This window comes from Oncorhynchus keta, chromosome 23 (assembly GCF_023373465.1).
Source record: "Oncorhynchus keta strain PuntledgeMale-10-30-2019 chromosome 23, Oket_V2, whole genome shotgun sequence".
Taxonomy (NCBI): Eukaryota; Metazoa; Chordata; class Actinopteri; order Salmoniformes; family Salmonidae; genus Oncorhynchus; species Oncorhynchus keta.
In genome coordinates this window covers 9,862,594-9,880,597 of record NC_068443.1, presented here as the reverse complement: position 1 = coordinate 9,880,597, position 18,004 = coordinate 9,862,594, and the positions used below count along the sequence as shown (strand labels likewise).

At 43.0% G+C, this 18,004-nt stretch overlaps 1 protein-coding gene across 2 annotated transcripts in view; it reads left to right on the top strand.

Moving 5' to 3' along the window:
* The first annotated feature begins 445 nt into the window (after positions 1-445).
* LOC118401783 (kinesin-1 heavy chain-like) overlaps positions 446-18,004 on the top strand; it is a 46,816-nt gene continuing 29,257 nt past the window's right edge. For both annotated transcript variants that reach the window (XM_052476278.1, XM_052476277.1), the window contains exons 1-8: positions 446-801; positions 11,214-11,301; positions 12,907-13,085; positions 13,608-13,656; positions 14,432-14,487; positions 16,231-16,318; positions 16,613-16,737; positions 17,626-17,730. In XM_052476278.1, coding sequence (XP_052332238.1) covers positions 673-801; positions 11,214-11,301; positions 12,907-13,085; positions 13,608-13,656; positions 14,432-14,487; positions 16,231-16,318; positions 16,613-16,737; positions 17,626-17,730 — 819 coding nt within the window. In that variant the 5' untranslated portion in view covers positions 446-672. The remainder of the gene's footprint in view (positions 802-11,213; positions 11,302-12,906; positions 13,086-13,607; positions 13,657-14,431; positions 14,488-16,230; positions 16,319-16,612; positions 16,738-17,625; positions 17,731-18,004) is intronic.

Genomic DNA, 18,004 nt, shown 5'->3' with positions numbered 1-18,004 from the left:
CCTTGTGAGGCATTGGAAAACATTATGGGGTATTGTGTGTAGGCCAATGACACGAAATCTCAATTTAATCCATTTCATATTCAGGCCTTCAACACAACAAAATGTGGGAAAAGTGAAGGGGTGCGAATACTTTTAATGATAACTAAACTCATGCATTAGCATCATTCATACGATCTGAGGGAATACTGGATAATCAATAACCATGCATTGCCATCAAGAAAAGACAACATTATCTCTTCATGCATGAGTAATAGCTAAGTAATAACTGATCTCAACAATTAGTCTATTGATTGGTTATTGCCATAGTATATTCATTTATATAGGTCAATGATATGAACTTGCAGAAACATAATCGACTAGACTGGATAGTGTACAGTAGCTACATCAGAGGGAGTGTTGACGATTTTGTGGTGACGTAATTTGGTATATGGGTCCCACGGACAGGGGGGGTGAGCAGCCAGTGATCCACCGGCATCATGGCTTCCACATTGGATATTAACTGTTTTTAGCACACCCTAGAAGAAAATAGCCATTCATTGTTGAAAATCTGAGCCCATTCTAGTCTCATATTGGGACTGAGTGTCCGTGCCGCCCTCTTCTCTCCCTCGACCGCCTCTAGAAGGAGGATCTTCAGTGTTTTTATTGTGAGTTTTCATCCATAAATCGTGGAAGATGGCCGACGTACCGGCGGAGTGCACCATCAAAGTGATGTGCCGTTTCAGGCCCTTGAATAGTTCAGAAGTGACCAGAGGGGACAAATACATACCTAAGTTTCAAGGGGAAGACCATGTGGTCGTCGGGGTAAGTTGGTTTGTCATATTTATTTTGTCTGCAAGCGAGTGTCCTCTGTGACAGTCTGCGCTGCGCCATTGACACGGTGATCGGCTCGGCCAGCAGCGTAGCTCGCTAGCTGGCTAACTGACCTACCTGTCCACCCGCATCAGCTGCGTACCGTTAAACGTTAGCGCTAAGCTAGTTCACCCACACCGTCACCGATCGGAAACAGGACACACTATTGATTGCTAGCCAGTCACGTTAGTATCGTTAGCTAGCTGTATTTCTCTGCTTTACCGAGTCTAACTTTTGTCGTCGCAATGAACTAATCTTTGCCGTGTCAGGTAACGTTAGCTACTGTAGCTGGTCAGTCAGCTGTCATCCAACAACAACGATGACAGGCAAGTGCTAGCTATCTTTAGCTAGCTAACTACAGTACCAACAACACGAGCTAACGCTGCGTTCAAAATAAATACTCATCATTTTTCAGTTAACACTCAACACCTGCTGGGAGTTCATCTCTAGCTAACTTTAGGCCAGCTGAGATGGCAGTGGCATATTATCTGGCCTAAAGTTAGCTACACCCAGACGCAAAGATGGTGCAGAATTGGACTAGTTAGCTACTGTAACTGTTTCATCAACAAGATCACTGACAAGCTCCGATGACTGCCGCTGGGCCAGTTGATGTATTTAGTCAAACCAAGACTGTTGTGCGGTACGTTACAAGACTACAGTAGCCAAGTGCGGTACTGTATGAGGAGCAGAATTTACAATTCAGACACAACACATTTAATGAACTCATAACCACTGTTACATTAGTAGATGTTTGTACGGTCTGTAGCTACAATGTCTGTTCATGTTGTTATAACGGCGGGTAATGATACATACATTTCTTCAAATGAGTGTAGTGCACTTAGGTAGCTACATTAGTTATTATCTCTGAAAATATCTGGTTAATATTACCACCACTGGCCCATTACTAAGTGGATTCAGGAAATGGCAGTTTGTTTGTTTTCTTTAGTCATCTGTCTGCACTCAAATGTCACTATATTCTCTATGTAGCGCACTACTTTTGACCAGAGCTCTATGGGGTGTATATAGGCAATAGGGTGCCATTTGGGACATACCCTTGACACCAGATAAGGATAATTAAATGGGTGCCACTCTGTTATGCCAAAAGAAGGAAATGCCTCCCACACAAAGGGGTGCTTGAAGTTAAAAACAAATAGTTTTATATTGTTCTCTCTAGACATAATCCCTTTCCTTGATCTGTGGGGAAATTGGTTTGAAAGAACTGTCTGTACATGTCATATCATGCCATCTTTTCATATTTGCACTGTAGGCCAGAAGAGAATAAGCACTAGATGAGGTATGACCACCTTTAGTCAGTGTTCAGACAGAGCCATGGACTTTGATTCCCTGGTCTGGACACACCTCACCAACGCCAACATAATGAAGTCTGTAAAGGTTTATATAGTAGGCTACAAATAGCAAGCCGTTGTAGTTCTGTAACTTATTTGCACTGAGTGCATGTCCTTGCACATCTTCATCTTCAACTTCCCCTTGTACACTCACTCCCGAGTGGCGCGGCGGTCTAAGGCACTGCTTCTCAGTGCAAGAGGCGTCACTACAGACACCCTGGTTCGAAACCAGGCTGTATCACAACCGGCTGTGATTGGGAGTCCCATAGGGCGGTGCACAATTTGCCCAGCATCGTCCGGATTTGGCCAGTGTAGGCCATCATTGTAAATAACAATTTGTTCTTAACTGACTTGCCTACTAGTCAAATAAAAAATGTAAAAAACAACACAGTAATTTTGTATATTTTAAATGTGGGTAGTACATACCACCACCACTATACACAACACTACTATACAATATCACGCTTGTAGGACTTGGCCTAGATTTGACTTTGTACGGGTACCCTCTGTATATAGCCTCACTACTGTTATTTTATTGTTGCTCTTTCATTATTTGGTATTATTATTTTTTCAATTTAAATGTTTTATTTATTTTTGACTATAGTTTCTTTTAGTACGTAAATACTTTCTTAACACGTATTATTCTTAATACTGCATTGTTGGTTAAGGGCTTGTAAGTAAGCATTTCACTGTTAGGTCAACATCAGGGCATGTGACAAATTAAATTTGATTTGAAGACTGAATAAAGAATGACATCATCATTCATGGGAAACACAGTATGATGACATCATGGCCATTGGCCACTGAAAGGGATGGTCAGTGGGGATATATAGTATATATTTGGGCCAGGGGTGGATCTGAGCTGGCATAATGGAACCTGGCCCATTTGCCTATATCATTCAGCCACAAAGTTGGAAGACAATAATCTATTATAGCGATAGAAAGTGATGGTTGTCTCCAGTGCTTGTTTTTGCTGACATTTTCAGGGCTTGTGATATCATTACTTTCCCAGCGTATTATCAGAGCTTAGACCTCTTTTTCTGTCCAATCAGAGCTTAGACCTCTTTTTCTGTCCAATCAGAGCTTAGGCCTCTCTGTCTCTGCCCAATTGCGAACACACACACACACACACACACACACACACACACACACACACACACACACACACACACACACACACACACACACACACACACACACACACACACACACACACACACACACACACACACACACACACACACAGCTGGCCCCCTGGGTAATCCCCTTGTCTTTCTCCTGGCAACCAGCTGTTCCACCAATCAGAGAGAGTTATGTTGGGTGCGGCTGTGTGCTTCCTCTGGGTTGGTGGGACTGTCTAGTGATTATTATAATGCCTGTTTGTTTCACGGATGCACCTATCCAGGGTGACTGACTCTAACTCACTTAGCTCCTATTTTGTATCTATTTGAAACAATCCACTGTATAAATATAAATCCTCAACGGCAACATCTGTCCACTCCCTAGGCTTGGGACAAGTACCACACAGACAGTTATCTCTGCTCTGATGTTCTTGGCACAGTGCAAACCAGGGGAGCTGAGATGGAGGGACAGTTGATGCTTACACCTGGAACCTTGAACATACTGTATGTTTTTACTTCTCTCAGTCCTGATAGGCAGTCCTGAACCTTAACCAGTCAACTATTCAGAACCAGGATGTAGCCTCGACAATCTCAGTCAGCTTGGTACAGCACTGGAGATGGAAGAAACTAAACTAACAGTCTTCCCTCCAGTCTCTGATTAGACAGAGAGAGAGAGAGAGAGAGAGAGTAGTTGACTAGATCTAGAATAGAAAATGCAGGGGTGAATTATTCAGGCTTCTATTACTGCCCTGACTGTCAGACCTGCTGCTGGTGCTGCTCACGTAGAGAGAGCGATCACGTCAGCCTCCCAGGGTAGGATGCTGTCACATGATTCCACCATCTCCATACAGCTATAGACACACACACACACACACACACACACACACACACACACACACACACACACACACACACACACACACACACACACACACACACACACACACACACACACACACACACACACACACACACACACACACACACACACACACACACACACACACCGTGAGAGTGTGCTACTTTTAGATTCAGCAGTGGAAACTAACAAAAGATAGGTGGAGGAGAGAGGACTGAGGGAGGGAAGAGGAGTGAGGGGAGGGAAGAGGAGTGAGGGAGGGAGGGAGGGAGGGAAGAGGAGGGAGGGGAGGGAAGAGGAGGGAGGGGAGGGAAGACGAGTGAGGGGAGGGAGGGAGGGCAGAGGAGTGAGGGAGGGACGAAAGAGGAGTGAGGGAGGGAGGGAGGAAAGAGGGAGTAAGGGAGGAAAGAGGGAAGAGGAGTGAGTGAGGAGGGAGGGAGGGAGGGAGGGAGGGAAGGAAGGAAGAGGAGAGAGGACTGAGGGAGGGAGCAAGGGAGAGAGGACTGAGGGAGGGAGTGAGGGGAGGGAAGAGGAGTGAGGGGAGGGAAGAGGAGTGAGGGAGGGAGGGAGGGAGGGAGGGAAGCGGAGGGAGGGAGGGGAGGGAAGAGGAGGGGGGGAAGGAGGGGAGGGAGGGAAGAGGAGTGAGGGAGGGGAGGGAAGAGGAGTGAGGGAGGGAAGAGGAGGGAGTGAGTGAGGGAAGGAAGAGGAGTGAGGGAGGAAGAGGAGTGAAAAAGAGATGAGAGAGAAAGGCTTCCACTATCAAATCATATTTTATTGGTCACATACACATGGTTAGCATATGTGAATGCAAGTGTAGCGAAATGCTTGTGTTTCTAGTTCCGACAGTTCCGAAATGCGTTGTGCAGACCGCACTACCCTCTGGAGTGCCTTGCGGTTGAGGGCGGTGCTGGTGCCACACCAGGCGGTGATACAGCCCGACAGGATGCTCTTGATTGTGCATATGTAGAAGTTTGTGAGGGTTTTAGGTGACAAGCCAAATTTCTTCAGCCATATTGTGGGTGGACCATTTCAGTTTGTCCGTGATGTGTACGCAGAGGAACTTAAAACTTTACACCTTCTCCACTACTGTCCCGTCGATGTGGATAGGGGGGTGCTCCCTCTGCTGTTTCCTGAAGTCCACGATCATCTCCTTTGTTTTGTTTTGTTGACGTTGAGCGAGCGGTTATTTTCCTGACACCACACTCCGAGGGCTCTCACCTCCTCCCTGTAGGTTGTCTCGTTGCTGTTGGTAATCAAGCCTACCACTTTAGTGTCGTCTGAAAACTTTATGATTGAGTTGGAGGCGTGCATGGCCACGCAGTCATTGGTGAACAGAGAGTACAAGAGAGGGCTGAGAACACACCCTTGTGGGACCCAGTGTTGAGGATCAGCGAAGTGGAGATGTTGTTTCCTACCTTCACCACCTGGGGACGGCCCGTCAGAAAGTCCAGGACCAAATTGCACTGGGCGGGGTTGAGACCAGGGCCTCCAGCTTGATGATGAGTTTGGAGGGTACTATGGAGTTGAATGCTGAGCTGTAGTCAATGAACAGCATTCTTACATAGGTATTCCTTTTGTCTAGATGGGTTAAGGCAGTGTGCAGTGTGATTGCGTCGTCTGTGGACCTATTGGGGCGGTAAGCAAATTGCAGTAGGTCTAGGGTATCAGGTAGGGTGGAGGTGATATGATCCTTGGCTAGTCTCTCAAAGCACTTCAGGATGACAGAAGTGAGTGCTACGGGGCGATAGTAATTTAGTTCAGTTACCTTAGCTTTCTTGGGAACAGGAACAATGGTGGCCATCTTGAAGCATGTGGGGACAGCAGACTGGGATATGGATTGATTGAATATGTCCGTAAACACACCAGCCAGCTGGTCTGCGCATGCTCTAAGGATGTGGCTAGGGTTGCCGTCTGGGCCGGCAGCCTTGCGAGGGTTAACACGTTTAAATGTTTTACTCACGTCGGCTGCAGTGAAGGACAGTCTGCAGTCTTTGGTAGCAGGCTGTGTCGGTGGCAAAGTATTGTCCTCAAACCAGGCAAAGAAGTTGTTTAATTTGTCTGGGTGCGAGACGTCGATGTCCGCGACGGGGCTGGTATTCTTTTTGTAATCCGTGATTGTCTGTAGACCCTGCCACATAGGTCTCGTGTTTGAGCCGTTGAACTGCGACTCTACTTTGTCTCTATACTGATGCTTTGCTTGTTTGATTGCCTTGTGTATGGAATAGCTACACTGTTTGTATTCAGTCATGAGTCCAGTTGCCTTGCCATGATTAAATGCTTTCAGTTTTGTGTGAATGCTTCCATCAATCCACGGTTTCTGGTAAGGGAAGCTTTTAATGGTCACAGTGGGTACAACATCTCCAATGCACTTCCTAATTAACTCACTCACCGAGTCAGCGTACACATCGATGTTATTGTCTATGAGGGTACCCGGAACATATCCCAGTCCGTGTGATCGAAGCAATCTTGAAGCGTGGAATCCGATTGGTCAGACCAGCGTTGGATAGACCTAAGAACGGGCGCGTCCTGTTTTAGTTTCTGCCTATAGGAGTGGAGCAACAAGATGGAGTCATGGTCAGATTTGCCGAAGGGAGGGCAGGGCTTGTATGCGTTGCGGAAGTTAGAGTAGCAGTCGTCCAATGTTTTGCTCAAGCAGGGACAGCAATCAACGTGCTGGTAGAAATTAGGCAGCCTTGTTCTCAAATGAGCTTTGTTTAAATCCCCAGCTACAAAAAATGCATCCTCAGGATATATGGTTTCCAGTTTACATAGAGTCCAGTGAAGTTCTTTCAGGGCCGTCGAGGTATCTGCTTGGGGGGATATACACGGCTGTGACTATAATCTAAGAAAATTCTATTGGAAGATAATGCAGTCAGCATTTACTTGTAAGGAATTCTAGGTCAGGTGAACAAAGGGACTTGAGTTCCTGTATGTTGTTATGATTACACCGCGACTCGTTAATCATAAGGCATACACCCCCGCCCTTCTTCTTACCAGAGAGATGTTTGTTTCTGTCGGCGCGACGTATGGAGAAACCTGGTGGCAGTACTGACTGACAACGTAACCTGAGTGAGCCATGTTTCTGTGAAACAGAGAATGTTACAGAGAATGTCTCTCTGGAAGGCGACTCGTGCCCTAATTTCGTCCACTTTGTTATCTAGAGATTGGACATTGGCAGTTAATATGCTAGGAAGCGGTAGACGGGGTGCTCGCCTTCTGAGTCTGACCAGTAGGCTGCTCCGTCTGCTTCTCCTGCAGCGACCGTGTTGTCTTGGGTTGGCCTCTGGGTTAAGATCCCACGTCCAGGGTGGAGGTCCGAACAAAGAATTAGCTTCGGGAAAGACGTATTCCTGGTCGTAATGTTGGTAAATTAACATCGCTTTTATATCCAATATTTTTTCGCGGCTGTGTTTTCTGGGCTAAAAATGTAAGAAATAATACATAAAAAAAAACAAATTACTGCATAGTTTCCTAAGAACGTGAAGCTAGGCGACCATCTCGCAGCACTATGATTTAAACTGGGTATATACTTTCCAGACAGTTATTACCATTCTATTGCCTAGTAAATACAGAGTCTATAGGGGGGGGGGGTCCAGTTGGCTAAAGCACTTCCACCCCCTGGGGCTGTTTATTCTGCACTCTGGGTGATCTTGTATTTATCACTGGCCTGTTCAATAGACGTGTTTGTACATTCGAGACAAATCAGATTTTCCCAAGGCAGACCAAGAAGCCAGTAGTAGTGTCTGTGAAAGACATCACTTATAAATACTAGAACAATGGTTTCACTGTGTCATCTCCACTGAGTAATAATTACTCTTTCAGGCTGCAGTGTAGTGGAGGAGGTAAAGGAGCACTGCCTTCCAGACTCATGAGAACTTTGAACTTGGGCTGTACTACTGATAGTGAGGACATTCCCAGCCTAATGTTGTCAGTACTGCAGCCTAATGTTGTCAGTACTGCAGTGTAAGTCTGGCGAGGTTGTGTTGTGGCTGGCTGTGCCCCATCTTGTGACTGATCAGTGGGTCAGGTCAGGTGATGTCCTGTACGGATAACTCTGTGGTTCTGAGTAGTGAGCAGTGTTATAGCTGCTGTCCTGAATAGAGAGGTTCCTCGGAGCACAAACCCACATTTGCCTTTCGCTGTTCTACTGTGCTGCATTGATGTACAGTACCAGTCAAAAAGTTTGGGACACCTACTCATTCAAGGGTTTTTCTTTATTTTTAATATTTTCTACATTGTAGAATAATAGTGAAGGCATCAAAACTATGAAATAACAAATATGGAATCATGTAGTAACTAGAGGTCGACCGATTATGATTTTTCGATGCCGATACCGATTATTGGAGGACCAAAAAAAGCGGATACCGATTAATTGGCCGATTTTTACATATACAGTTGAAGTCGGAAGTTTACATACACCTTAGCCAAATACAGTTAAACACAGTTTTTTCCCCAATTCCTGACATCTAATCCTAGTAAAAATTTCCACATACTTTTCCTTCCTCATGATGCCATCTATTTTGTGAAGTGCACCAGTCCCTCCTGCAGCAAAGCACCCCCACAACATGATGTTGCCACCCCCGTGGTGTTCTTCAGCTTGCAAGCCTCCCCCCTTTTCCTCCAAATATAACGATGGTCATTATGGCCAAACAGTTATATTTTTGTTTCATCAGACCAGAGGACATTTCTCCAAAAAGTACGATTTTTGTCCCCATGTGCAGCTGCAAACCGTAGTCTGGCTTTTTTAATGGCAGTTTTGGAGCAGTGGCTTCTTCCTTGCTGAGCGGCCTTTCAGGTTATGTCGATATAGGACTCTTAAACTGTGGATATGGATACTTTTGTACCTGTTTCCTCCAGCATCTTCACAAGGTCCTTTGCTGTTGTTCTGGGATTGATTTGCACTTTTCGCACCAAAGTACGTTCATCTCTAGGAGACAGTGCATGTCTCCTTCCTGAGTGGTATGACGGCTGTGTGGTCTCATGGTGTTTATACTTGTGTACTATTGTTTGTACAGATGAACATGGTACCTTCAGGCATTTGGACATTTTTCCCAAGGATGAACCAGACTTGTGGAGGTCTACAAAAAATAATTCTAAGGTCTTGGCTGATTTCTTTTGATTTCCCATGATGTCAAGCAGAGGCACTGAGTTTGAAGGTAGGCCGTGAAATACATCCACAGGTACACCTCCAATTGACTCAAATGATGTCAATTAGCCTATCAGAAGCTTCTAAAGCATTACATCATTTTCTGGAATTTCCAAAGCTGTTTAAATGCAGTCAACTTAGTGTATGTAAACCTCTGACCCACTGGAATTGTGATACAATTTTTGGAAAAATGACTTGTGTCATGCACACAGTAGATGTCCTAACCCACATGCCAAAACTATATTTTGTTAACAAGACATTTGTGAAGTGGTTGAAAAACAAGTTTTATTGACTCCAACCTAAGTGTATGTAAACTTCTGACTTCAACTGTATTTGTAATAATGACAATTACAACAATACTGAATGAACAATGAACCCTTTTATTTTGACTTAATGCATAAATAAAATGTATTTAGTCTCAAATAAATACTGAAACATGTTCAATTTGGTTTAAATAATGCAAAAACACAGTTAATATTGCTTGCTAACATGTATTTATTTTAAGTAAATATGCAGGTTTAAAAAAATAGACTTCTGTGTGTTGTTTTTAAGGAAGGCATTGATGTTTATGGTTAGGTACATTTGTGCAACGAATGTGCTTATTTTGCGAATGCACTTTTGTTAAATCATCACCCGTTTGGCAAAGTTGAATTAGGCTGTGATCTGATGATAAATTAACAGTCACTGAATTGATTATGTAGTTAACTAGTGATTATGTGAAGATTGATAGTTTTTTTCATAAGATATGTTTAATGCTAGCTTGCAACTTACCTTGGCTCATTGCAGCCACAAGGTCCTTTTGACGCTGCACTCGCGTAACAGGTGGTCAGCCTGCCACGCAGTTTCCTCATGGATTGCAATGTAATATTAATTGGAATCCAAAAAAGGACGATTATCGATTGTTATGAAAACTTGAAATCGGCCCTAATTAATCGGCCAATCGGTCGACCTCTAGTAGTAACTGAAAAATTGTTAAACAAATCAAAATATATTTTAGATTCTTCAAAGTAGCCACCCTTTGCCTTGATGACAACTTTGCACACTCTTGGCATTCTCTCAACCAGCTTCACCTGGAATGATTTTCCAACAGTCTTGAAGGAGTTACCACATATGCTGAGCACTTCTTGGCTACTTTTCCTTCACTGTACGGTCCAACTCATCCAAACCATCTCAATTGGGTTGAGGTCGGGTGATTGTGGAGGCCAGGTCATCTGATGCAGCACTACATCACTCTCATTTTTGTTTAAATATCCCTTACACAGCCTACTTATTCATATACAGTGGGGCAAAAAAGTATTTAGTCAGCCACCAATTGTGCAAGTTCTCCCACTTAAAAAGATGAGAGAGGCCTGTAAATCTTCATCATAGGTACACTTCAACTATACCAGACCAAAATGAGAAAAAATCTAGAAAATCACATTGTAGGATTTTTAATGAATTTATTTGCAAATTATGGTGGAAAATAAGTATGGCTGGCATGGAGGGTCACCGGGGGTTTATTAGTGTGTGTATGTGCAGCTGATCACAGTGACGTTTTAACACTAATATGGTGTCCCATGAGGCTCAGTTGGTTTGGTATGGCGCTTGCAACTTCTCTGAATATTATTATTATTATTATTTAACCTTTATTTAAATAGGCAAGTCAGTTAAGAACACATTCTTATTTACAATGACGGCCAAACCCGGATGACGACCTTTAGATAGCTCATCTGCAGGGTACAGCCCCTTACTGTGCGACACTTTATGCTGAGTCTTATGATGGAATAGGAAGTGTTTAAATTGAATGTCAGACAGACAGTTGTGAAACTTATTCTTTCATTTATTTTTCTCTCTCTGTCTCTGTCTCTCTCTGTCTCTCTGTCTCTGTCTCTCTGTCTCTCTCTGCCTCGCAGAGCAAACCCTTCCAGTTTGACAGAGTGTTCCAGCCTAATACGACACAGGAGCAAGTATACAACGCCTGCGCCCAGAAGATCGTCAAAGGTGAGCTCTGCTCAGACATGGTTTATGAACACTCTGCTCTACTGTAGATGTTTGTTAACCCCTAAGGTCGATGTCCACGCCCCCGCGGAAATCCAATTAGCATAATACAAAAATCCCCATTTAAAATATGTTTTTTTTTTTGCATTGCGTCTCAATACAGCACATCCACCATGTCTCACTTCCACATCTTCGGTGAAAGCTGACAGAGCTCGAGCGGTGTTTGTCAGACCATGAGACATCCCCCCCCAAAAAATGGTTCTCTCACAAAATCGTCTGTAGCGTCTGAACAGTTTAGCTTACAAACTATTATGAGACATGAGACTCTCACAAACACGACGATGTTCTCCGTTTTACTGTACGACACTCACAAGCGTCTTGGGGCTCGTCTGAACTTCTGTCTGTAGCATCCCAACATTTTGGGCTACACAGTAATAATACACTAATATACATCTGTGCAAAGGTGGGACTATCACGAACGCGTCCATGTCGGCTGTGTTGCTCTAGGACACCCACAGGCCTCACAAGACTCATCTGGGTCTCTCGGTACCAGTTGAAAAAATGCATGAAAGTATACTGTATATGGAGACTGTTTACTGCCCAAAGTATTGGGTTAAATACATGTAAATAGAACCCGCAGAGTTCCTCTGTCCAGTGTCTGTATTATTTTGCCCGTCTTAATCTTTTATTTTTATTGGCCAGTCTGAGATATGGCTTTTTCTTTGCAACTCTGCCTGTAAGGCCAGCATCCCGGAGTCGCCTCTTCACTGTTGATGTTGAGACTGGTGTTTTGCAGGTACTGTTTAATGAAGCTGCCAGTTGAGGACTTGTGAGGTGTCTGTTTCTCAAACTAGACACTCTAATGTACTTGTCCTCTTGCTCAGTTGTGCACCGGGGCCTCCCACTCCTCTTTCTATTCTGGTTAGAGCCAGTTTGCGCTGTTCTGTGAAAGGAGTAGCACACAGCGTTGTCCGAGATCTTCAGTTTCTTGGAAATTTCTCGCATGGAATAGGCATTATTTCTCAGAACAAGAATAAAATGATGAGTTTCAGAAGAAAGTTATTTGTTTCTGGCCATTTTGAGCCTGTAATCGAACCCACAAATGCTGATGCGCCAGATACTTAACTAGTCTAAAGAAGGCCAATTTTATTGCTTCTTAAATCAGAACAACAGTTTTCAGCTGTGCTAACATAATTGCAAAAGGGTTTTCTAATGATCAACTAGCCTTTTAAAATGATAAACTTGGATTAGCTAACAACGTGCCATTGGAACACAGGAGTGATGGTTGCTGATAATGGGCCTCTGTACGCCCATGTAGATATTCCATTAAAAATCTGCCGTTTCCAGCAACAAATTGCTTTTCTTTCAAAAACAGGAACATTTCTAAGTGACACCAAACTTTTGAACTGTAGTGTATGTGTGTATTTCTTTGTGTGTGTGTGTATTTCATTGTGTGTGTGTATTTCATTGTGTGTGTGTTTCTGTGTTTTTATGTGTGTCTGTGGATTTCTTTGTGTGTGTGTGTGTGTGTGTGTATTTCTTTGTGTGTGTGTGTTTCGGGGGATTTGGGTACATTTCCATCTTGGATTAACATTGATTCCTCTCCAGATGTTCTGGAGGGGTACAACGGGACAATATTTGCATATGGACAGACGTCATCCGGCAAAACACACACGATGGAGGGTAACCTTCATGACACAGATGGGATGGGGATCATCCCCAGGATAGTACAGGACATCTTTAACTACATCTACTCTATGGACGAGAACCTGGAGTTCCACATCAAGGTAGCTACTGGCTAGAGCTCTACTACATCAGAACATAGAGTTCTACATCAAGGTAGCTACTGGCTAGAGCTCTACTACATCAGAACATAGAGTTCTACATCAAGGTAGCTACTGGCTAGAGCTCTACTACATCAGAACATAGAGTTCTACATCAAGGTAGGTACTGGCTAGAGCTCTACTACATCAGAACATAGAGTTCTACATCAAGGTAGCTACTGGCTAGAGCTCTACTACATCAGAACATAGAGTTCTACATCAAGGTAGCTACTGGCTAGAGCTCTACTACATCAGAACATAGAGTTCTACATCAAGGTATGTACTGGCTAGAGCTCTACTACATCAGAACATAGAGTTCTACATCAAGGTAGCTACTGGCTAGAGCTCTACTACTTCAGAGTTGAATTGCTTTACAGTAGCTAGTTGAAAGACATTCAGTAGAATCACTTTAGTTGACAGGGTTTTAAAACCTGTTGATTTGTCTCTCTGGATACTTTCTAATAAGACACTCCTCTTATTTTCCAGGTTTCATATTATGAAATTTACTTGGACAAGATTCGGGACCTCTTGGATAGTAAGTTTAGGCAGAGTGAACACAGTATGTGTCCTAAATGGAAGGCCTATTACCTACGTAGTGCACTACTTTAGACCATAGCCCTATGGGCCCTGGTTAAAACTAGTGCACTACGTAGGGAATAAGGTGCCATTTAGGACACGTCATGTATAGCGTGCCTCTCCTCCTGGCTTGTGGCCATGCTGGTGTGTATAATTGGCTAGTTTACATCGCTGTCTGTTAAAAGGAGCTGATTGATGAAATGTTGCCTGTTGAAACAGGAAAGGGTGGATAGTGGTGTTCAGGACGTCAGCTGGAAATGTTTTTTTACTGATATTAGAATGAATAGTCTGTTCATGTTTGGACTGAAGAGAAAGAAGTTCTGCATTGTGCCTCTGTAAACATGGTGTATTTGTATCGGTCGTTAAGTACGTTTTCCTCACCCAGTTTGAGCATGAGGTTTCTTCACACACACGCAATGATACTTAAATGGCTAGTTCAATCTCCATTTAGACGGGCTTTCTGTTGTGGCTCCAGAACTATCCAGAATAGTCCACAGTAAGAGTGTCTAACTCATTCCATTGAGGGCCTATTGCCTGCAGGTTTTTGTGTTTTTTTCCCTTCAGTTAAGACCTAGACAACCATGTGAGGGGAGTTCCTTATTAATTAGTGACCTTAATTCATCAATCAAGTACAAGGGAGGAACGAAAACCCGCAGCCACTCGGCCCTCCGTGGAAGGAGTTTGACATCCCTGGTCTTGAGTCTTGACTATGTTGCATGTTTCCTTCTCTGCAGTGTCAAAGACCAACCTGTCAGTGCATGAAGACAAAAACAGAGTTCCCTATGTCAAGGTGAGTCTTTAGTCCTCACTGAGTTACTCACCCAGTACACTGTCTGAGTTCAGACTGCAGCCACCTAATAACAGAAAACATGGTGTCACCTGACATAGACAATGTAGCGATTCCCTATGAAAAGACAGGCTCTGAAGCTACTCAACTGTATGCATGCACCACTCTAACTGTCTTAGGATAAAAGTGACTGTTTAAAGCCATTTATATCACTCTCGCTTAGGATAAAAGTGACTGCATAAAGCCATTTATATCACTCTCTCTTAGGATAAACGTGACTGTTTAAAACCATTTATATCACTCTAACTCTCTTAGGATAAAAGTGACTGTTTAAAGCCATTTATATCACTCTCGCTTAGGATAAAAGTGACTGTTTAAAGCCATTTATATCACTCTAACTCTTAGGATAAACGTGACTGTTTAAAGCCATTTATATCACTCTCTCTTAGGATAAACGTGACTGTTTAAAGCCATTTATATCACTCTAACTCTCTTAGGATAAAAGTGACTGTTTAAAGCCATTTATATCACTCTCGCTTAGGATAAAAGTGACTGCATAAAGCCATTTATATCACTCTCTCTTAGGATAAACGTGACTGTTTAAAGCCATTTATATCACTCTAACTCTCTTAGGATAAAAGTGACTGTTTAAAGCCATTTATATCACTCTCGCTTAGGATAAAAGTGACTGTTTAAAGCCATTTATATCACTCTAACTCTTAGGATAAACGTGACTGTTTAAAGCCATTTATATCACTCTCTCTTAGGATAAACGTGACTGTTTAAAGCCATTTATATCACTCTCGCTTAGGATAAAAGTGACTGCATAAAGCCATTTATATCACTCTCTCTTAGGATAAACGTGACTGTTTAAAGCCATTTATATCACTCTAACTCTCTTAGGATAAAAGTGACTGTTTAAAGCCATTTATATCACTCTAACTCTAAGGATAAAAGTGACTGCATAAAGCCATTTATATCACTCTCTCTTAGGATAAAAGTGACTGTTTAAAGCCATTTATATCACTCTAACTCTCTTAGGATAAACGTGACTGTTTAAAGCCATTTATATCACTCTCTCTTAGGATAAAAGTGACTGTTTAAAGCCATTTATATCACTCTAACTCTTAGGATAAACGTGACTGTTTAAAGCCAATTATATCACTCTAACTCTTAGGATAAAAGTGACTGTTTAAAGCCATTTATATCACTCTAACTCTCTTAGGATAAAAGTGACTGTTTAAAGCCATTTATATCACTCTCTTAGGATAAAAGTGACTGTTTAAAGCCATTTATATCACTCTAACGCTCTTAGGATAAAAGTGACTGTTTAAAGCCATTTATATCACTCTAACTATCTTAGGATAAAAGTGACTGCATAATGCCATTTATATCACTCTAACTCTCTTAGGATAAAAGTGACTGTTTAAAGCCATTTATATCACTCTCTCTTAGGATAAAAGTGACTGTTTAAAGCCATTTATATCACTCTAACTCTCTTTGGATAAAAGTGACTGTTTAAAGCCATTTATATCACTCTAACTCTCTTAGGATAAAAGTGACTGTTTAAAGCCATTTATATCACTCTAACTCTCTTAGGATAAAAGTGACTGTTTAAAGCCATTTATATCACTCTAACTCTCTTAGGATAAAAGTGACTGCATAAAGCCATTTATTTTTGTTATTACATTAAGAGTTGATAAGATGGTCCAGTGTCGTCACATCATAGGTTTTCTTTGTCCCCAGGGATGCACTGAGAGATTTGTCTGCAGCCCAGAGGAAGTCATGGATACCATTGATGAAGGCAAATCTAACAGACATGTAGCAGTTACAAGTAAGAGTCTGCCATAAGGTCCATCCCAAATGGCACCCCATTCCCTTTATAGTGCACTACTTTTGACCAGGGCCCCATTCCCTTTATAGTGCACTACTTTTGACCAGGGCCCCATTCCCTTTATAGTGCACTACTTTTGACCAGGGCCCTATTCCCTTTATAGTGCACTACTTTTGAGGGCTCTGGTCGATGAAGGGAATAGGGTGCTTTTTCAGACACAACCAGTCTCTATTTGTGTGTTATTATTCTACCTGCCTGATCAGCGCTGATCCCAGATCTGTTGTCTTGTCTCAGACATGAATGAGCACAGCTCCAGAAGTCACAGTATCTTCCAGATCAACGTGAAGCAGGAGAACACTGCTACAGAGCAGAAACTGAGCGGAAAGCTCTACCTCGTCGACCTGGCTGGAAGTGAAAAGGTAGGAAAATAATATCTGAGGTTAGCTTATTGCAGGTTCAGGAATAAAACTGTGAAAAGAGAAACCTGCACACTGGTCCTGTTCTGATTAAGGCAGACAACCGATTCCGATATGTCATTTTTGTAAAGGGATCTGTCAAGAGAAGTGTGCAGAAAAGTTACAATAACAACACAACATGTATGAGTCAAAACATCCTGATCTGGCCCCACATGACTCTACTAACTGCCTGCTGTCTGAGGGAAACTGAGCTCCCAGACACAAATTCTTTTTTACCCTCCTTCTCACTCCCTCTCTCTGTTACTCTCTTTCTCTCCTGCTCTCTCACTTATGCTCTCTCGTTCTCTCTCTATCCTGCTCTTTCTCTCGCTCTCTCTCCTGCTCTCTCTCTCTCTCTTTGCTGGTCTCTCTCCTGCTCTCTCTCTTTGCTGGTCTCTCTCCTGCTCTCTCTCTTTGCTGGTCTCTCTCCTGCTCTCTCTCTTTGCTGGTCTCTCTCTCCTGCTCTCTCTCTCTCTCTCCCCCTCTCTCTCTCTTTTCTGGTCTCTCTCTGCTGCTCTCTCTGTCTCTCTCTCTCTGCTGCTCTCTCCCTCTTCTCTCTCTCTCTTCTGCTCTCTCTCTCTTTCACCCTCTCTCTCTCTCATTCTCTTCTGCTGCACTCTCTTTACCCCCCTCTAGATTTATCTCTGAGTAAATGTACATATCCCACAATGTCTCTTTTCCCAGTTGTCTAATCTGTTGATCAAGACTGATGAACATTGTTAGGTTATGTCACTCAGAACACACGTTTGACCCATCCCAATAGATTATTAAGGCCTCTGGTGTACAGCAAGTGTTTGACTGTACATGTGATGTATCTTACCAGCCGGTCCCTGTCTGTCTCTGTCTTCCCAGGTCAGTAAGACTGGGGCGGAGGGAGCCGTGCTGGACGAGGCCAAGAACATCAATAAGTCTCTGTCTTCTCTGGGCAACGTCATCTCAGCCCTGGCAGAAGGCTCTGTGAGTATCCCTCCACTATCACAGATACTGTGGATGTTGGTTTGGTTGGTGTAAAGATGAGTTGACCCACGAAAGCCCAATACCTCACATCAACAGTATCCCTCATTATTTTAGAGATTTAAATATATGTTCCTAAAGGCCAGGTTTTGGTTCTAGCTGATTCACAGTATAATTCCACTCCTTTTGTTTCAATCATAGATTGGTTTGTTTCGTTTCTTCTTTGCTCAGAATGTAACAACTTGAATGGGAATTCTATTGTTGTTTCTCTTAGTGA